Raw genomic sequence first — 22469 nt, 5'->3', positions numbered from 1 at the left:
TGTGTACGGGGCATTAGGTTCATTTCATACTGCCGCAACTTGGGATCTGACTTGTGAGACCCCAAGTGGCATGGCATGTGAAAACCCATTTTAGTCAATGAGAGCTGTCCTAATTAGCACTACTGAAGTCGCTCCAACTTTAACACAGGCTCCTATACTACTTAAGGCGACTTCTATTCGACTTGTGTCCATAGATTTTTTTGGAAGTCACCTCCAAATGGGATCCTCATCTATATTGATGTGATTTGGATCTGACATTACAGGAAGATTACCCAGGTAGTGCATGGCATCTTTCTGTATGCTGTTATCTCTGCATACCTGCACAAGATAAAGTCGCCCTACTTTCAGATCAAAGTAGTGTGAACCAAGCCTAAGTCAGTCATTTATATTTGCAATGCTGTAGATTTATCCAAAGGTATTCATTCTTAACAGATTGAAATTGTGACATTTTGTGTTGTACTTGATTATAAAATGCTGTGCACATTTACCTGTCCCTCCTAGTTTGCATGATGTATGTGCGTTCTCGTTTCATCTTCTCCAGTCGCTCTCGCACTGCAGACTTTTGTCGTTCTGAATCTCCCTGTGTATTATCAAAATGGTCAAACAATAAGGTAACAGAAACAGCCATCTTAATAGTAAACTAGTGTATTGTTTGATTAGCAAGTATAAAGAAAGCTTGTTTGTTCTTGCTAATCAACAAATAAATGGATTCACTATGAAAATGCTTCTGAATACATTTCTAGCACTCCACACCTGCATTACCTCTAATATTCATGGATACCTTAAAGTGTACGTATAGTCAAAACTTTTTTGTTTTAGATATAGTAGGGGAGGGTTAAAACTTTTGTCACTTTATTTTTTGCCGTTTGTGTATTATTGGGAAAAGTACCTGTTCCAGAGACACAACAGGATGTTAAAGGAAATCTCCCAAAGCGACTCCCAACTAAGTCAGTTGTCCCCACGATATGTGTTCCCATTGGAAGATTTTCCTCTTATTCTGAGGACAACTCTAAAATTTTTGATTTCACCTCTTGGTCTTTTCTTCATGACAAGGGTCACCAGTATAGAGTGGTGAATATCTCCAATGAAGTTACAGGCAGCAATACAAACTTGACAGAGGCTCTTTCCAACTTTATCCAATACTAAAAACAAAAGGTTTTGCCTAGAGATACACTTTAAGTTAAGACAGTCACTCACCTCTGGCAACGGCTCTGGAGTCATTTGGGGAGATCTCCTCTGAGTAAAATCCACAAGATCCACCTCAGATTTTCTGTTTCGAGCTATCGAAAGTCTCTCCTGAAACTGTCAACATTAGGAAAATAACATAATGGAACCTTATGGTGATGGACAATATTAACTAGTAAAAACCAAAGATGATAATACAGCAAAAGGCCTTAAAGCACTACATACACAATGCAAGTATTTATTTTAACAAGTAACCATATTTTCCAACAGATTCCTCATTGCTTTTTTAGATTCACATTAGTTCATTTCTAATAGGCTAATAGGCTTTAAAAGTCCAACTTGTGTAAAAGGAATTAGCTAAATAAAATGCAATAAAACACTTTTTAAAGTCATTAAAAAATAAATGTAGAAATAAAAAAATAAACATACATACCTACCTAGATGCAGCATTAATCTCAAGCTTTATCTGTTCCCCACCTGAGAACTGAGCAATCAAAGACAGCTGATCACTCGTTTCTCTGTCTTCAGTGAGCAGAGAGCTGGTGGCTGACAACCTCCGGCTCTCTGTTCTTACCTTCCAGTGCTCACTGGAGCACTGGGATGGGCTGTAGAGGGGCAGGAGTGGCTGGCTCAGTCTCTCAGTGGTGTGCTGAAAGGCTGAGCCAGCTGCCAGTCAGATATCTGGGAGGATCCCGACATTAAAGTTGTGATCTCTCCAAAGCTTGGACCAGCTGAGTGACATCAGGCGACAATGGGATTTAGCCTGCTGTCAGCTGAATACGGGTCACAAAAGTGCAGAACAATGTACACGCCTGTGATCCCCAGAAGAAGTAGGGCCAAAAGAGCTTTGACCCTACTCCTTTAAACTTAGACCAGCATAACATCATGAAACTCTGGAAAATACTGTCGATAAAAACCGCTGCTCTCTTTGTAAAAGCAGCAGTCTATCTGTATTGGCCCAACAAGACCCCTGATTAGGCAGACCTACGTCTCTGCAATCAGCATTGCACATGAGGGACATCTACAAAATTACCTATGCTTTCACACAGAGAGCAGGGGTATTTATCTGCAGCCTGCTGCCCAGGGCTCAAAAATGCTATGCTAGTGCTAGACATTTTGCTGCACTGTCAATGTAGTTCATTACTTTTACATTAAATTGGCCTTAAATCCCCCTAGATAGCAGGCTCAGACATCTAATTCCTATGCTCTTGTTTGATGGGCGGAAACAGGAGAACATTCACAAAAAACATAAACACACCTTGCAGAATGTGCTTCTGCTAAGAATCAACCTAGTGACCTAAAGCTGCCTCATAGATGAGTTTAGCACTCTGCCAGCATGGTTCAACCTAAATATTTGATGTAGTCCTGGATTTCTCTTGTCTGTGTGCAGAGCAGTCGTCAAGCGGCAGATCTTGTCAAACTAAATGTGACTATTATCAAGGATATGGCACCTAAATAAATTCACTGCTAAACTGAAACATGGGGAGATTTTTTCCCACCTCTGGCCCTCAATGTTCTCAGGGTGTTGTGATCTCAAATTCTTCCGTGACATTTATGCAACTTATCTATGCTCAACTTAAAACAATTCATGATGTTTATATAGATGTTACTGTACTGAAATTAGGATTTCTCTCCTCTGTTAAATCAAGTCAAGCAAACATGATGCATCATGGTTATGCTGCATCAAAGTATTGTTCTACTCACTCTTAGCATCTGTCTTCTCCTGTCACTGGTACACTTTAATTCTGCTTCTCTCTGTAAGTCCTGGAGCCGCTGCAGGGCTTCCTCCTGCTCCCTCAAAGACAGGCGGATAAACACTTTCTCCCTCTGCAGTGCTGCTTGTCCAAGGGGAAGAGAGCACATGTGATGGGCACTACTGTCCACTGTACAAGGCTTTAGCTATGAAATCAATGAAAAATCATGTATGATTATAGCACGTTTATAAAAAAAAAAAAAGTATAGTAATAATGATAACAGGTTACTGATGAAAAGACAAAAATATCACTAGTGGGTCCTTTATAAAGTATACTTCATGTTTTTTCAGTGGCAGTGTTTGATGGCAGAATCTTAACAAATCAGCCATTTGACAACCAATATATATTTGTGCAGAAATGTTTGCTTTAAAGGGTTATCCTGGAGAAGTCCTGGAATCAAGCATGGGAGGAGGCAATGAGGGAGCTAGAGGTCTTAGGAGGAATGAAGAGAATGATATGGTTGGTATTTTGAGACAAGGTTAGTGATGTAGCTGGGGGTAGAGTTGTGGGTAGCTTTTTAAGTCATTGTTAGTGTTTTGAATTTAGATCTTTGGGTTAGAGGAAGCCAATGGAGGGATTGGCAAAGAGGGATAGCAGACACTGAATGGTTGGTCAGGTGAATTAGTCTGGCAGCAGCATTCATGATGGACTGGAAGGATAGCCTATGTAAAGGTAATCCAATGAGGAGGGAGTGTCAGTGGTCGAGGTGACAGATAACTAGGGAGTGAATAAGAAGTTTAGTGGTGTCATTAGTTGGGAAGGGACATATTTTGGAGATGTTGTGGAGGTTGAGGTGGCAAGATATGGACAGGGGTTGGATGTGTTGTCAAAAGGAGAGTTCAGAGTCTAGGATTACACCTAGCACCCTGAAATGCAGGGATGGACTGATAGTTGTGCCATCAATCTCGACAGAGAAGTCAAGGGAAGGGGCAGGTGGGTGAGGAAACATTATGAGCTCAATTTTGGATACATTACGTTTGAGGAAGTGGTGGGACATCCAAACTGATATGTCTGTTGGTACATTAGTGATAGGCTATCAGCTGACCCAGCAAGGAAGTGTAGATCAAGAAAAAGAGAGGTCCAAGAACAGAACCTTGGGGGACCCCTAAGGAAAAAAGGATGAGGAGGAGGTAGAAATGTAAGTGGCACTGAAGGTGGGATAGGTAAAATGAGAATCAATGAAGAGTACAGTCATGGAGACCAAAGGAATGGAGTTTTTTGAGGATGGGGTGGTCCACTGTGTCAAAGGTAGCAGAGAGGGTAACAAAATAATTTGTGAGTTTTAGCAGAGCAGTTTCTGTGGAGTGTTGCGAGCGAAATCCAAACTGAAGGAGATCAAGAAGGTTATTTTCAGTGAGGTGGTAGCTCAGGCAGTTGTAGACCATGCGTTCAAGGAGGTTGGAGGTAAAAGGGGGCAAGGAGACGGGTCTTAGGTTTTTAAGATTGGTGGTATTCAGCGATAAGTATGGGGTGACCGATGCATGTTTTAGAGTGTTGGGGAAGATGCCAGAATTATAGCACTCAGATTTTAGTAGACCATAACATTTCTCAAAAAGTTTGTGACCATCACTAACACCGATGGACAGAAATTTTTCTCATTGGACACTATTAATATTAATTTTTTTTTCCATTGACACAACTGGTTTATGGTGCCTTCATTTCAATTACTGCAATTTTTATATACATTGTAAAATATTTTTTTATAAAACAGATGTAGGTCTTTTTATCAAATATTTAATGGTCAGTTCATACATAGTTCAGATATTTGTTTAAAGTTTGCCTTTTGATGGACATATTAGGTACAATTACTGGAAATCTGCATGAGGTTTGCCAGCGAACACTACATTCCCTTCCATTTGGCAACATCTATTCTTGTTTCTATTTATGTGAAAAAAATATATGTGCATTTTGCAGAAACGCACTACAGTCCAATTACCATGGTTTCCTATGGAACACATGCACAACAATGCATTTTTCAACCGCTGCATTTTTGGAAAGGGTCAGGGACTTTTTTAAATGAAACACGGTGCATTTTTGGTTCAACAGACTTCAATAGACATGCTGCGGAAACGCATGTAGTGCGTTTATGATGCCTTTTTGATGCGCTTCGCGTTTTTTAATCTGCCAAACAACAAAAACATCTCCCCTTTAAAAAAAAAAAAAAAAAAAAAACCTAGAAAAAGCAAAACACGCGAAAAACGTGTGTGCAAAACTGCAAAACGCACCACAAAAACACTGCAGAAATGGATCAAAAGGCAAACTGCATATATGTGAATCAGGCCTTATTAAATTTTTATTTACTAATATTTACCTTGCAGATTGCATTTCTCAGTGATTAAACAAAAGTTCTCCCACTGGGGCATGGTTTAAAGTGCCCAGGAGTCTCTAGGGTAGAGTTCCCTATGACATCACTGCCTATATTTGGCATTATTTCAGATAGAGGCATTGATGTGACCATTTTCTGTAAGTTGCCTGTTAATATTGACCTCAGAGATATATAGACAAATACCGGTGTTTGTAAAAGCATACATGCTGAGTTTGAAAGATAAGAAGCGCAATCACTTTTTATATATATTGATAATATGTTATCATGCACTTACAATATCTTGCAGTCTGTCAGATCTCTCCATCATATGTAGTGGTTGATATGTATGCACAGGGCAAAGCAGTTGTGCCTGAAACATAAAGAAATGTAAAATCTTTTCTACTATTTTGTAAATTTTTTCTCAGGTTAGTTTAAATTACATTTAAGAGTGAGGTCATTTTTTATATTGTCTCTCAATAATTGGCTACTAAGAATCCAGTTCAACACATATCTGCCCATATATCAAACTGCAAGGGATAAATATTCAATAGTTCACAAGCTGCACTGATGTGTGTATGTAGTGCTCAGCCATTGATATACAGTATAGCCCACATTTATATTTTATCTGTATATACTGTATGTTCAACGGGAGAATATTTAGCACTCAGCTGTTGGCCTGTTTTTACCTTTCAATTACACATCTCTGTACATTGTGTCCTAGTATTACTGCAAGACATACCTCATTTCTCACTAGCACCCCATTTGCTGGCACTTGTGCCATGTCATTCAAGATTTCATCACTCTGTACCGTTTCAGCCAGGGTTTGACAAGCCTCCTCCTTAAGCTTCAGCCATAGACTTTCTGCCTGGAATAGCACAGTAAGAAATTATATACTGTATCTCCATGTTAGGGTCATGGTATGGGTAATTATACATTGCTGTCTACTTGGAACTTAAATTATTATCTGCTTTTATTAGAACTAACTTTTCTGAATGAATGAAAAAGAAAGGCACTTCCCACACACTGGCTTTATTTCAACATAATTCAAGAAACACATCTGTTTGTGCCAATATCCAAGTGTGTAATAAACCTAGGAACTAATGAACCAACACGCTAAAAATGTTGAAAGATTGCCTGTAAAAGGAACATTTTTATTATTCTTATCCTAAACAAAAATGAGACGTATGCAGATATAAAATACCCATATTTAGTAACATTATAATTAATTAAAAATGCTGAAATATGTTTTTAATTGGTATCTTACTCTTTGTAATAGTCCCCTTAAATTTGCAGTCAGACTCGAAAAAAAGAGGAGGCAGCACTGTAAGCCGACCAAGATATACTGTATTGCACAGAGCAGTGAATCAAACAAACAGAACTTGCTGATTGTTGGAGAGAGCAAGGAGACTTTAACAGTGAGATAAAGCTTCTTTACTATCCAATCACAGTCTTCACCAAGTTGTATTTTATTGACTGTGATAGAGTAAAGTAAATGCTCAGTAGTTTCCCGACTATGGTGCCTGAATTAGAAAACTGGCTAAGAAAATTTAACTTTTTGGACAATTATGATAGCTTATACATATGTATTTGGACTATGCACTTGGTTTTCTACACTTACACTCTAAGTATACAAACATAAAATATATACATATACAGTGCCTTAAAAAGTATTCATATTCCACATTTTGTCATGTTACAACCAAAAATGTAAATGTATTTTATTAGGATTTTATGTGATATAGACCAACACTAAGTAGCACATAATTGTAAAGTGGAAGGAAAATAATAGATGGTTTTCAAAATTTTTTACAAATAAATATCTGAAAAGCGTGGCGTGTATTTGTATTCAGCCCCCTTTACTCTGATACCCCTAACTAAAATCTAGTGAACCCAATTGCCTTCAGAAGTCACCTAATTAGTAAATAGAATCCACCTGTGTGTAATTTAATCTCAGTGTAAATACAGCTGTTCTGTGAAGCTCTGTTAGAGAACCTTAAGCTGGATACACACTATGCAACTTTTGTTGGTAGAATTCCTTTGGATTTATTTCCAACTATGTTATGCAAGGGCTCCTGAGGAAGCGTTTTCACGCGAAACGGCCGTAGAGCAGTATTACATGCCAGAGGTCCTAGCCACCAGTGCTATTGTGGGTTCTGGTGGCTTTTCATGTAAGTGATGTTCTGAAGATTGGACCTTTGTATTTGGCTTTTTCTTGTTTTTAGTTGTTTTTAATAAATACTGTATTTTCTGGCGTATAAGACTACTTTTGAACCTCAAAAAAATCCCCCAAAAATGGGGGGTCGTCTTATACACCGAGAATAATATCTCCAAGGTAACCTAAGTATAAGTATTACCCGTAGATGTAATCTCTCAAGACGCTGGCTCTGTGGGAATTGTGTAACGGTATACCGTATGTGCCGTAGCTTTGGCTACATACAGTATACCGCGCTGAGCCAATCAGGGAGAGCGATGTATTCTATTATTGACAGAGTAACATTAGCCCCGCCTCTCTGACTCTGCCAATCCGAGCAGGCTTTGCATTCAATATTAGAATACATCGCTCACTGTGATTGGCTCAGCGCGTAATACTGTATGTAGTCGAAGCTACGGTACATACGGTATACCGGTACAGGATTCCCACACAGCCATCGTCTTGAGATTACATCTACTGGTAATACTTATACTTAGGGTACCTTGGAGATATTATGAGAGATTACATGTATTACAGTACTTGGGGTACCTTGGAGATCTATGAGAAATCTGATGTTTTTCAATGGTGTTGCCTTGCTTCGGAAGGGGGGTAGTCTTATACGGCGAGTATAGCCCAAAGCCTATGTTTTAACTTGAAAATTAGGGGAGTCGTCTTATACGCCGGAAAATATGGTACTACACTATGGAAAGCATTTTCTCTCTTGCATATCTATTGATATAACTTCCTGCTGGTTGGAGTACTTGAAGGAATTTTTTCCAGTGTCATCATCTCTTCTGATTTGCTTTCTGGCTCAAGACCTGCTACATACAAAAGCGCATTAGACGTCCTAATAAGACAGCAACATGGTCTGGTGAGTGCGCATTTCTGTTTTTGGGTGAAGGACCACTGGTGGAGGATTGACCTTGTTTATACTGACACTGATTATCCATATGGACTTTTTTTTTAGTTTTATGGACCGAGTTCATTATTTTTGATCATATGCACTATATGTTCACTAATTTTATGTTTTAGCGCTGCAACCTATTTTTTCATATGTTATGCAAGGGCCTGCCTGATTGCATACAAATTGAAAGTGTTTAGGTCTGACCTCATATTATAGCATCATGAAGACCAAGGAACACACCAGACAGCTTAGGGATAAAGTTGAGGATAAATTTAAAGCAGGGTTAGGTTTTAAAAAACATATTCTAAGCTTTGAACATATAACGCAGCACTGTTCAATCCATCATCTTGAAAAGAGCATGGCATAACTGTAAAACCTACCAAGACATGGCCACCATGGCCGGGCAAGGAAAGCATTAATCAGAGGCCCATGGCAACTCTGGAGGAGCTCCAGAAATCCACAGCTCCGGTAGGAGAATCTGTCCTCAGGACAACTATTAGTCGTGCACACCATAAATCTTTATGGAAGAGTGGCAAGAAGAAAGCCTTTGCTGAAAGAAAGCCATACGAAGTCTCATTTGCATTTTACAAGAAGCCATGTGAGGGACACAGCAAACACATGGAAAAAGGTACTTTGGTCAGATGAGACCAAAATTTAACTTTTTGGCCTAAAAGCAAAGCACTATTTGTGGCAAAAAACTCACACTGCACATCACCCTGAACATACCTCCCCACTGTGAAACATGGTGGTGGCAGCATAATGTTGTGGGAATGCTTTTTTTCAACAGAGACAGGGAAGCTGGTCAGAGTTGTTGGGAAGATAGTTGGAGCCAAATAAAGGGCAATCTTAAAAGAAAACTTGCTAGAGTCTGCAAAAGACGTGAGACTGGGGCAGAGGTTCACCTTCCAGCAGGACAACGACCCTAAACATACAGCCAGAGCTACAATGGAATGGTTTAGATCAAAGCCGATTCATCTGTTAGAATGGCCCAGTCAAAGTTCAGACCTAAATGCAATTGAGAATCTGTGGCAAGACTTGAAAATTGCTGTTCACAGACACTCTCCATCCAACCTGACAGAGCTTGAGCTATTTTGCAAAGAAGAATGGCCAAAAAATTCACTCTCTAGATGTGCAAAACTGGTAGAGAGTGGACATACCCCAAAAAGACTTGCAGCTGTAATTGCAGCAAAAGGTGGTTCTACAAAGTATTGACTAGGGAGGCTGAATACAAAGGCACACCACACTTTTTATTTGTAAAAAAATTATAAAACCATTTATCATTTTTTTTCCACTTCACAATTACAGTATGTGCCACTCTGTGTTGGTCAATTACAAACAATCTCAATAAAATACATTTACATTTTTTTGGGCTGTAACATGACAAAATGTGTAACATTTCAAGGGGTATGAATGCTTTTTCAAGGCACTGTATATATATATATATATATATATATATATATATATATATATATATATATATATATACAATAGAGGTGCATATATAATAATATCACAAACAAGATATACTACAACGCACTAGTAGCGCTAAGAACATAAAAAAGTATAAATGCAGTCCACTGGGATAAAGTCCATGTGCTCATATGATCATGCAATGTGCCCAGAATATTCTCTCCTGACAATCCAAGGTCGTGAGTATGTTGGTGAATACACCGGACCCTCCACCTCACCAATGTGCTCCCCCAAATCAGAAACACTCACCAGAAATCTGGTCAACAAGCGCCTGTAACATCAGCCTATCACAGGCTTAGAAACGATCTCCTCAGAAATTAACCAGGAGTGCCGGCACTTGAACCGTCTCAATCGGATCAATTCTTGTGGTATACCCACAGGAGGTTCCAATCAGACAGGGGTGGTACCTGCTTCAGGTATAGTGTGTCCTAGGGCAGTGCTGCTGAGAACAAAGTGCAGGTAGAGTCCCAGGTAGACAAACATAGCAGAGTTCAGGCTGGGGATCTTATCTGTACAAGCAAAGCATAGTCCTCATCCCTCAGTGATCTGCTGCCCAGGATCTGCTTGGCAGTGGCAGGAGGAAGGTGAAGGGGCTCCGCAGAGCTGACCATCTGATGGGCTCTCTGTGCTCTGGGGGGATCGCAGGTTACAGCAGCTCCAGCACTGCAATAATAACAGGCTGTGAAGTCATCCCAAACTTCTTCTGTCTTCTTCTGCCCCCACGTGTTCTACTCTGCAAGGAGAAGAGAAAACTTCATTCTCTAAGAATTCTCAGCAGCACTGCCCTAGGACACACTATACCTGAAGCAGGTACCACCCCTGTCTGATTGGAACCTCCTGTGGGTATACCACAAGAATTGATCCGATTGAGACGGTTCAAGTGCCGGCGCTCCTGGTTAATTTCTGAGGAGATCGTTTCTAAGCCTGTGATAGGCTGATGTTACAGGCGCTTGTTGACCAGATTTCTGGTGAGTGTTTCTGATTTGGGGGAGCACATTGGTGAGGTGGAGGGTCCGGTGTATTCACCAACATACTCACGACCTTGGATTGTCAGGAGAGAATATTCTGGGCACATTGCATGATCATATGAGCACATGGACTTTATCCCAGTGGACTGCATTTATACTTTTTTATGTTCTTAGCGCTGCTAGTGCGTTGTAGTATATCTTGTTTGTGATATTATTATATATGCACCTCTATTGTATGTCATTTTATTTATAGCAGCAGCTTTGTTAGATATATTGTTTGTATCAAGCATTCATATATCTTTTATATAATAGATTTTAAGGTACTTGTATTTTAGCGCCGGTTGAGCAGGTGTTTATAGTCCCTCGTAGTGCCCCGCCTACTTGCTCCTTTTTTGGATATATATATATATATATATATATATATATATATATATATATATATACTGTATAATAACTATATACACATACACACCATATGTGGTTTACCTGTTTAACTGAGGCATCCTTACTCTTTGCTCCTCTGTCTGTATCATAGTCTTGTGATGGTTGTTCTGGGCCAGTCTCCGTGTACATTTTTCCTTCTTGGTTATAATTCTCCTGTTTTTGCTCTATGTTTTCATTAATGTTATTGTTCATCAAATACATTTCTGCTTTGCTTTCTGTCTGCATAGTTTGTCCTTTCCCAATAGATTTATTATTAATTGGTAGCTCTGTATTCATGGACATTAAATCATCATTGTTGCCTGCCAGCTCCTTTGAAGCCATCTTGAAGTTGTCCAGGTCCAGCCATTTCCCTTTCTTGTCTACATTTTCTCTGCCAACAATTTGTTCATGTGAACAGCTACTTTTATCCTCATCTTTCTCGTCGGTATTCTCTGATTTCTTTTTTGTTACTTCATTTTTTATATGTTTTCTTAAACTGTATAAATCTGACAAATCTTTCATCTCTGCACTTTCTTGATTTTCTGTCCTGCTTTGTTCCACTGCTTGCTGTATTTCTCCAGCCACCACATGTTCATCCATCTTTTCCTCAATCCATCCATCTAGGCCCATACCTTCAGTTCTCTCAGAAACTAAGTTATTCTTACTAATATCACTCAAATTATGTTGAGGAAATATCTGAAATGGTGAAAGCAGAGGAGAGCAAATGCATCATTCATTATGGATTATGATTCATGGTGTAACAACACGCATGGCATATTGGTATCTAAGTCTAGCAGCACTGGGGATCCAATATAGTCTATCTGAAAAGTGATTTATCAAGGCTGAGACAGAATTTCAGTTGTACTCTAGGATGAAAAGACTGTGAACAGCTTTGACATCTCTGATAGATTATTATGAAGAGATTATAATGCTAGACTGTCTGAATGTTGAGCATGTTACAATGACCATTGATGCTAAAAATATCTTGGGCCACTACTAAACACACTTAATAAAGGTGATCGACTAATTTAGAAAATACACACAAATAAGCTGCTCCCCAATGGTGTAGGGCTTATCTATACTGTAAATCAATAAAAACTGGGGGGGGGGGGGGCGCTAATTTGGAACATGAACATATTTGAAAAATAAAGTGCAATGTGCACAAAAAAATTCAGTTAAATTTATGACAATGTGAAAAGTCCTTAAAAATAAAGTTCATAGTAAATCTTCTATATCTTTGTATTTCTGTTTTCTTCAGCATGAAACACTGTTGTGAACATCACCATCAATTACTTATTAACCCAATAGTGCCCATAAGGATGTAAACTCACCATATAACCATGACCTCTTTACTTAAAAAGAGGGTCTAAAATCCTGATGACGTTAGACGACAGACGCTTCCTGATGACATCAGGCAACAAAACGTACGTTGAGGCATCATGTCAGGTCATGTCACTTCCGGGTCCCTGCCTTACAGTTTTCACACATCGGTTAGTGGAACGCATGCTGGCTTGAGAGTGTGAGTAGAGCGGCAGGGTTTCCTTATAACAACACACACAAGCTGTCCTAGTGCCAGGGCAGGCACTTTATAATGTAAGCAGCCTTTTACTTGATTTGTATATTTTAAAAACAAACAGATTTATGCTACATTGGTTCCCCCTTTTTCATTACACAGGAATATGGTGAAGAGGAGGAGAGTTGCTTTGGACCCGTAACCACTGGAAGAAGATCCTGAAGGAGGCTCACCAGCCCAGGTGATTTTAGACCTTTTTTAAAAATAAAGAGGTAATGGCTATTTGGTGAGTTTACATCCTTATGGGCACTATCGGGTGAAAAGGTCTATCTAGTTCAACCAATAGAGGAAAAAGAAACCCACAGCTGATCCATAGGTAGGCAAAAAAAACCCCAATAAAGCATGATCCAATTTTCTCCAGCAGGGGAAAAAATTCCTTCCTGATCTCCCAAGAGGCAATCGGATATTCCCTCGATCAACTTAACCTATAAATATTAGTATCCATTTATATTATGTGTATCTAGGAAAGAATCCAGGCCTTTTCTTTAAACAATCTACTGAACTGGCCAGAACCAGCTCTTGAGGGAGTCTATTCCACATTTTTACAGTTCTTACTGTGAAGAAGCCTTTCAATATTTGGAAATAAATCTCTTTTCCTCCAGACGTAAAGAGAGCCCCCTTGTCCTCTGTGATGACCTTAAAGTGGATAGCTCAACTCAAGTTCATTATATGGACCACTTATGTATTTATAGTATACATGTTGATAATATCCCCCTTAATCTCTTCTTCTCAATAGAGAATAACTTCATTTCCTCTAATCTTTCCTCATAGCTGAGCTCCTCCATGCCTCTCATCAGTTTGGTTGCCCTTCTCTGCACTTTCTCCAGTTCCCCAATATCCTATTTATGAACTGGTGCCCAAAACGGAACTGCATATTCCAGATGAGGTCTTACTAATGTCTTGTACAGGGGCAAAATGACATCTCTCTCTATCTGCAGTCCATGCCTCTCCTAATACAAGAAAGGATTTATTATGAATTTTTTTTAAGGACTTTTCACATTGTCATATATTAAACTGAATTTTTTACTGCACTTTCATTTTCAAATTATCACAGTATATTTTCATGTTCCAAATGAGTGCTTCCAGTTTTTATTAAATGATCATTGATGTGACTGCTTTGGGGATGAAGGCAGCTGAGTTGAGTTCCTGGCATTTACAATTGCATCATTGGATCACTGATGTTTTTATTATTTTATTTTTTGTTTGATTTATTTGCCTAAAATGGCTTAATATCTTATCAATGCATTTCTGCGAAGCATCTGCCTCATCTTTAAGCAACACAAGTGCCAGCACTGAGGCTTCATAGAAACTGCTATGGCTGCTGGTGTCCCCCACTATGATAGGTGAATTCATTATTTGTTGTTAAATTAGTAAGGGGAAAAAAAATCAGATTTGCAAAGTTCATAGCATTATTGTAAAGCTATTCCTTCCCTTTCTGCAAATTCATCATTTTTTTGTAAGTGAAACATTTTATATAATGGGCTATATTATTAACTAACAGCACTTGGCATAGCCAGTATAGATCAATGAATTGTTTTTCAGCTATCCGGTTTAAATTGAAATACCAGACAAGCAGTTAAACAAACAGCTGAAATGCATACAGGTTTAATAATTTCATTGTTTATTTGGTGAATTTTTAATTATTTAATGCCAATCTTGTGACTTACACACATTATATGTAAACCCTAATTATAAACTTCTCTTATTTGCTCTCTTTTGGACTGGTAAAAATACCATTTATTAAAAGTGTTTTTTTTTCTTAATCTGCAAAAACACCTGTTGATTCTGACATCACAGTCCCACCTCTCCACCTTGTCCAATCAGAGAATGCTTACATTTGGAAAATGCAAATCATTCTCTGAATAGTGCGCATGCTGAGTGGCCAAACTCTGTGTTCAGAATTAGGGTTGAGCGAACACCTAGATGTCCGTGTTCGACGGGTTCGGCCGAACTTTAAAAAAAAGTCCGGGTCCGTGTCCCGGACTTTTACCGAACTTTTCCCGGACACCGAACCCCATTGAAGTCAATGGGGACCCGAACTTTAAGGCACTAAAATGGCTCTAAAACACCAAAGGAAAGGGCTAGAGTGCTGCAAATGGCAGCAAAACGTAATTAAGAGCATGGCAAGTGCTCTGCAAACAAATGTGGATAGGGAAATAACTTAAAACAACAAAAAAAAAACAGAAAAATAAAACAATGTTCTTCTTCATCTCTGAAGGACGAGGCCCATATGGAGTAGGAGGGAGGTTGAGGTGGTGGTGGATGTGGCGGTGACATAGGCGTGCGCACAGGGTGTGCTGGGTGTGCCTGGGCACACCCTAATCACCTAGGGCACATAGCATTGCCAGTGAGGAGATGGGAAAGATCTCCCTGGGACCTGCTCTGCTCTATTTCTCCTTGCCTACAGGTACATGGCCCCGATACATTACTCTCCCTGCTGGCAAACACATGCATGTGTATTTCAACTTTGGGGTGCACACCTTAATGCAATAGGCTGCGCACACCTATGGGCGGTGTAGGTGGAAGCGGCGGTGGAGGAGGACCAGGGCCGGATTAACAGCATCATGGGCTTGGTGCTGAGGATTTTGAAGGGCCTTAAGGGCCGTGCCTTGCCATGCACCCAGAGGAGGAAGGGTGCAGCCATGCATGCCTAATTCAACATGGGATGCTGTCTCTGAAGCCCATAAACACATCCATGCATCGCCAACTGTCCCTCCTTGTCCGGCCTTCACGCTGTGTGGGGAGGTTCTGAGGGTGCTGCCTGGGGAAGCGAGCATAGAAGCCAGACTTCTGTGTTTACAAGTGACAGAAGAGCGGTAACAGTGAATATGGCCAACCCGGGGCCTATATAAAAGGTAGGGGCCTGGAGCCGCAGCTCCAATAGCCCCTACATTAATCTGGCCCTGAGGAGGAGGACGAGGTAGCCAACACTGCTTCTTTTCAAAAATTTTAAATGAGGGTACACCCCAAAAGAGTGAGAAAGAGCAAAAATGGAACAATGGGTGGGTAAGGTCGGTATCCATTGCTATTCTGCATAAGGTACGGAAAAGTCCCGTGGGATCCATGCCTGGTTCATTTTAATGAACGTGAGCTTGTCCACATTGTCTCTGGACAGGCGGCTGCGCTTGTCTGTTATAACGCCCCCAGCCGTGCTAAATACCCGTTCAGATAATACACTGGCTGCAGGGCACGCCAGCACCTCCAAGGCGTAAAGGGCAAGCTCAAGCCATGTGCCCAATTTGGAGACCCAGAAGTTGAAGGGGGCAGACCCGTCATTCACTACATGTAGGCGTGTGCACACATACTGCTCCACCATGTTGGTAAAATGCTGCCTCCTGCTAAGACGTTCCATCTGAGCTGCTGGTGCTGCTGTTTGTTGTGGCGTGCTGACAAAGCTTTTCCACATTTCGGCCATGCTAACCCTGCCTTCTGAGGTGCTGGCGGTGCCCTGGTTGCGTTGGCGACCTCCTCCTCCTCCTCCTCTGCCTTGTGCTTCCACTGTGGCCCCGCTGTCAGATGGGAATGCCAGCAGCATGGCGTCTACCAGCGTGCGCTTGTACTCGCGCATCTTGCGATCGCGCTCCAGTGAGTGAATTAAGGACGGTACGTTGTCCTTGTAACGGGGATCCAGCAGCGTGGCCACCCAGTAATCAGCACAAGTTAGAATGTGGGCAACTCGGCGGTCGTTGTGGAGACACTGCAGCATGTAATCGCTCATGTGTGCCAGGCTGCCCAGAGGCAACGAAAGGCTGTCCTCTGTGGGAGGTGTATCGTCCGTGTCCTCTGTATCCCCCCAGCCACGCACCAGTGATGGCCATGAGCTGGCCTGGGTGCCACCCTGCTGTGAACATGGTTCCATCTCCTCCTCCAGCTCCTCCTCCTCCTCATCCTCCTCATCCTCCAGAACTGTGCCCCTGCTGGACAATTGCGTCCCTGGCGTTTGCGTGTGCAGGAACCCACCCTCGGAGCCCCTTGCGAATGACTGCCCTGAAAGCCTTGGAAATGTTACCTCTTCATCCTCCTCCTCCTCCTCATCCTGTGCCACATCCTCTTCCATCATCGCCCGAATTGTTTTTTCAAGGAGGCATAGAAGTGGGATAGTTAAGCTGAGAACGGCGTCATTGCCACTGGCCATGTTGGTGGAGTACTCAAAACAGCGCAACAAGGCACACAGGTCTCGCATGGAGGCCCAGTTAAATTAAATAGCGGAATAGAAAATATGATCCAAAAAAAGTGTATGTATATCACACGTACACAACCACACTGGGCCCCAATTACTATTGTTTGTACCCCTAAAAGGCTAGATGAGGAGTAGGGGGAGTATGGAACAGGCAGCACCCTCAAACCTTCAGAAGTATGAGATGAACCCCAACAACTTGGAAAGGTGGATCTCTCTCACACGTACCGACACAGACTATCCCGCAATTCAATTGATCCTCAAAGGTTTTTATTGAATAGCGGAATAGGAAATATGATCAAAAAAAGTGTATGTATCTCGCACGTACACAACCACACTAGGCCCCAATTACTATTGTTTGTACCCCTAAAAGGCTAGATGAGGAGTAGGGGGGGTATGGAACAGGCAGCACCCTCAAACCTTCAGAAGTATGAGATGAACCCCAACAACTTGGAAAGGTGGATCTCTCTCACACGTACCGACACAGACTATCCCCCAATTTAACTGATCCCCAAAGGTTTTTGATTAAATAGCGGAATAGAAAATATGATCCAAAAAAAGTGTATGTATATCACACGTACACAACCACACTAGGCCCCAATTACTATTGTTTGTACCCCTAAAAGGCTAGATGAGGAGTAGGGGGGGGTATGGAACAGGCAGCACCCTCAAACCTTCAGAAGTATGAGATGAACCCCAACAACTTGGAAAGGTGGATCTCTCTCACACGTACCAACACAGACTATCCCCCAATTTAACTGATCCCCAAAGGTTTTTGATTAAATAGCGGAATAGAAAATATGATCCCAAAAAAGTGTATGTATATCACACGTACACAACCACACTAGGCCCCAATTACTATTGTTTGTACCCCTAAAAGGCTAGGAGTAGGGGGAGTATGGAACAGGCAGCACCCTCAAACCTTCAGAAGTATGAGATGAACCCCAACAACTTGGAAAGGTGGATCTCTCTCACACGTACCAACACAGACTATCCCCCAATTTAACAGATCCAAAGGTTTTTGATTAAATAGCGGAATAGAAAATATGATCCAAAAAAAGTGTATGTATATCACACGTACACAACCACACTAGGCCCCAATTACTATTGTTTGTACCCCTAAAAGGCTAGGAGTAGGGGGAGTATGGAACAGGCAGCACCCTCAAACCTTCAGAAGTATGAGATGAACCCCAACAACTTGGAAAGGTGGATCTCTCTCACACGTACCAACACAGACTATCCCCCAATTTAACTGATCCCCAAAGGTTTTTGATTAAATAGCGGAATAGAAAATATGATCCCAAAAAAGTGTATGTATATCACACGTACACAACCACACTAGGCCCCAATTACTATTGTTTGTACCCCTAAAAGGCTAGGAGTAGGGGGAGTATGGAACAGGCAGCACCCTCAAACCTTCAGAAGTATGAGATGAACCCCAACAACTTGGAAAGGTGGATCTCTCTCACACGTACCAACACAGACTATCCCCCAATTTAACTGATCCCCAAAGGTTTTTGATTAAATAGCGGAATAGAAAATATGATCCCAAAAAAGTGTATGTATATCACACGTACACAACCACACTAGGCCCCAATTACTATTGTTTGTACCCCTAAAAGGCTAGGAGTAGGGGGGAGTATGGAACAGGCAGCACCCTCAAACCTTCAGAAGTATGAGATGAACCCCAACAACTTGGAAAGGTGGATCTCTCTCACACGTACCAACACAGACTATCCCCCAATTTAACTGATCCCCAAAGGTTTTTGATTAAATAGCGGAATAGAAAATATGATCCCAAAAAAGTGTATGTATATCACACGTACACAACCACACTAGGCCCCAATTACTATTGTTTGTACCCCTAAAAGGCTAGGAGTAGGGGGAGTATGGAACAGGCAGCACCCTCAAACCTTCAGAAGTATGAGATGAACCCCAACAACTTGGAAAGGTGGATCTCTCTCACACGTACCAACACAGACTATCCCCCAATTTAACTGATCCCCAAAGGTTTTTGATTAAATAGCGGGATAGAAAATATGATCCCAAAAAAGTGTATGTATATCACACGTACACAACCACACTAGGCCCCAATTACTATTGTTTGTACCCCTAAAAGGCTAGGAGTAGGGGGAGTATGGAACAGGCAGCACCCTCAAACCTTCAGAAGTATGAGATGAACCCCAACAACTTGGAAAGGTGGATCTCTCTCACACGTACCAACACAGACTATCCCCCAATTTAACTGATCCCCAAAGGTTTTTGATTAAATAGCGGAATAGAAAATATGATCCCAAAAAAGTGTATGTATATCACACGTACACAACCACACTAGGCCCCAATTACTATTGTTTGTACCCCTAAAAGGCTAGGAGTAGGGGGAGTATGGAACAGGCAGCACCCTCAAACCTTCAGAAGTATGAGATGAACCCCAACAACTTGGAAAGGTGGATCTCTCTCACACGTACCAACACAGACTATCCCCCAATTTAACTGATCCCCAAAGGTTTTTGATTAAATAGCGGGATAGAAAATATGATCCCAAAAAAGTGTATGTATATCACACGTACACAACCACACTAGGCCCCAATTACTATTGTTTGTACCCCTAAAAGGCTAGGAGTAGGGGGAGTATGGAACAGGCAGCACCCTCAAACCTTCAGAAGTATGAGATGAACCCCAACAACTTGGAAAGGTGGATCTCTCTCACACGTACCAACACAGACTATCCCCCAATTTAACTGATCCCCAAAGGTTTTTGATTAAATAGCGGAATAGAAAATATGATCCCAAAAAAGTGTATGTATATCACACGTACACAACCACACTAGGCCCCAATTACTATTGTTTGTACCCCTAAAAGGCTAGATGAGGAGTAGGGGGAGTATGGAACAGGCAGCACCCTCAAACCTTCAGAAGTATGAGATTGTGTTCACTGTACCCCACAAAGATTGAGTTCACTGCACCCCACAATGATTGTGTTCACTGCACCCCACAAAGATTGTGTTCACTGCACCTCACAAAGATTGTGTTCACTGTACCCCCCAAAGATTGTGTTCACTGCACCCCACAAAGATTCTGTTCACTGTACCCCACAAAGATTGTGTTCACTGCACCCCAAAAAGATTGTGTTCACTGCACCCCAAAAAGGATGTTGTTCACTGCACCCCAAAAAGGATGTTGTTCACTCCACCCCAAAAAGATTGTGTTCACTGCACCCCACAAAGATTGTGTTCACTGCACCCCAAAAATGATTTTGTTCACTGCACCCCAAAAAGGATTTTGTTCACTGCACCCCAAAAAGGATGTTGTTCACTCCACCCCAAAAAGATTGTGTTCACTGCACCCCAAAAAGATTGTGTTCACTGCACCCCACAAAGGATTTTGTTCACTGCACCCCAAAAAGATTGTGTTCACTGCACCCCAAAAAGGATGTTGTTCACTGCACCCCAAAAAGGATTTTGTTCACTGCACCCCAAAAAGATTGTGTTCACTGCACCCCACAAAGGATTTTGTTCACTGCACCCCACAAAGATTGTGTTCACTGCACACCAAAAAGGATTGTGTTCACTGCACCCCAAAAAGATTTTGTTCACTGCACCCCAAAAAGATTGTGTTCACTGCAGCCCAAAAAGATTGTGTTCACTGCAGCCCAAAAAGATTGTGTTCACTGCAGCCCAAAAAGATTGTGTTCACTGCAGCCCAAAAAGATTGTGTTCACTGCAGCTCACACACAGAAAAATGGATGTGGATCACTGACACCTGCCTATCTCCAATCCCACACCACACAGCAATATCGATTGTAGTTTGTAGAACACAGTTTCCCTAAAATTCAGCAGACTCTGTCCCTAACAGGATTGAGAAGAGATCGTAGATCAGGATTGAGTGCAGATTCACCCCACCCCCCACACAGCAATATCGATTGTAGTTTGTAGAAGACACTGACCCTATAATTCAGCAGACTCTATCCCTAAAATGCCTACAACTCGCCCTGCCTAAACACTCCGACCTGTCCCTCAATTCTATCCGGACACAAATGGTTTTTTCCTGCCTATCTTTCCCTAATCAGCAGCCAGCACGTTGATGTGTGCTCTGTCCCTGAATCTAAGCAGCATAATGACGCCGCTGCGGCTGCCTCGAACTTATAAAGACTTGGTCACATGCTTCAGACGGCCAATCACAGCTACTGAGACATTTGCAGGCATGGCTGGGATGGCTTAAGGCACACCAGTTAAACGATTGTTGATTGGCTGTTGAAAGCCCGCCATGAAAAGAGCGCCAAAGCATGCAAAACCCGGAAATAAAACGACCGAACACGGTTACAAAAAATCCAATTATTCGGTACGAACACGAATAATACAGTCCGTGTTCGCTCAACACTATTCAGAATGCCTAAGGCAGCTGCTCGGCACAGGTCCCGGGCAAGGGGACTTCACCGGAGCAGCTAATGTCTACCTCAGTGATTCCCAATTTTCAGTGCCATCAACCAGGTACGATATACTCATAGTTACATTGGTTCAAGTTGGACCAATGTGCCTAATTAAAAAAATAATTCCTGGAATTCATCTTTAATCTGCAGTCTATACAATCTTTCCACATAACATTTATGATAAAGATTTTTCTGATCTTATCACCTTCTGTATGCTATATGAGGCCTTTGGTTCTTCAGTTGTATCTTCTGTGTGATGTTCATGAATTTTGCTATTTCTTAATTCCTCTACCGAGGAAACATTTATAACAGTTTTCCCCACTGGTTCAAGTGAGATCATTTGGTTATGTAATATCTGATCCTCATTCTTGGTTTGGATATCTTCCTGCTGATTACCATCTTGTGGAAAGTCAGGTATTGCTGTCTGCATGTGCTTTTGTGGGTGAAGTTCTTCATCTTGATTTAATATCTCATTTTGAACAGTAGGTAAATCACCAGTAGAATGCCCTGTATTGTTTTCCTTTTCTTTAATTTGTGTTTCTTCTGTTCCAGGTAGTCCGTGTACTTGAATGTTTTTTTTACATTCTTCATCAGCAATCATTTCTTGGACAAGTTTACCGTCTGTCTTTATTTCACTCAGTGCTTGGTAGACTGTCACATTATAATTTCTGATGTGATCTCCGTTATACTGGATTTCATCTTCATTATCCACAGTACCCGTCTGCTTCAAGTGTGCCATTACCATCTAAGGTAGGAATAATATAGCAGAACAATCCTTAACACAGAGTAAAAACATTAAAAAAGTAACAGAGGTCTACATTTTTAGGCTCCATATACACGGGACGTTGTAAATGGCCGTTTAGGAGCAGTTGGGCGTTTTTTTCAGAAGCCCCTGAACCCACCTACATGTTATCTTATCTGTCCATGTACACAGGGTCGTTTACAGTCATTTGCAGGCAGTTGAGTTCAGGGACATTTTTTGGAAAGCAATTATTTGCGTTCGAACGTGTGTTTCCCAGCGTTTCAAATGCAAAAATGCGACCGAATGCGGCCGAACGTGACCGAATGCGATGACCCGCATTTAGCGCCC

At 41.4% G+C, this 22469-nt stretch overlaps 1 protein-coding gene across 1 annotated transcript in view; it reads right to left on the bottom strand.

Moving 5' to 3' along the window:
- The window catches only part of LOC309552567 (uncharacterized protein), a 113776-nt gene that overhangs the window by 1098 nt on the left and 90209 nt on the right, over positions 1 to 22469 (bottom strand). The window contains exons 30-36 of the mRNA XM_082253517.1: positions 21585 to 22124; positions 11264 to 11896; positions 5984 to 6109; positions 5540 to 5614; positions 2890 to 3078; positions 1198 to 1302; positions 489 to 580 (exon numbers count right to left, since the gene is read on the bottom strand). Coding sequence (XP_082109643.1) covers positions 489 to 580; positions 1198 to 1302; positions 2890 to 3078; positions 5540 to 5614; positions 5984 to 6109; positions 11264 to 11896; positions 21585 to 22124 — 1760 coding nt within the window. The remainder of the gene's footprint in view (positions 1 to 488; positions 581 to 1197; positions 1303 to 2889; positions 3079 to 5539; positions 5615 to 5983; positions 6110 to 11263; positions 11897 to 21584; positions 22125 to 22469) is intronic.

Source organism: Pelophylax lessonae (assembly GCF_965119305.1).
Source record: "Pelophylax lessonae genome assembly, chromosome: 4".
Lineage (NCBI taxonomy): Eukaryota > Metazoa > Chordata > Amphibia > Anura > Ranidae > Pelophylax > Pelophylax lessonae.
This window is presented reverse-complemented; position numbering and strand designations above follow the sequence as displayed.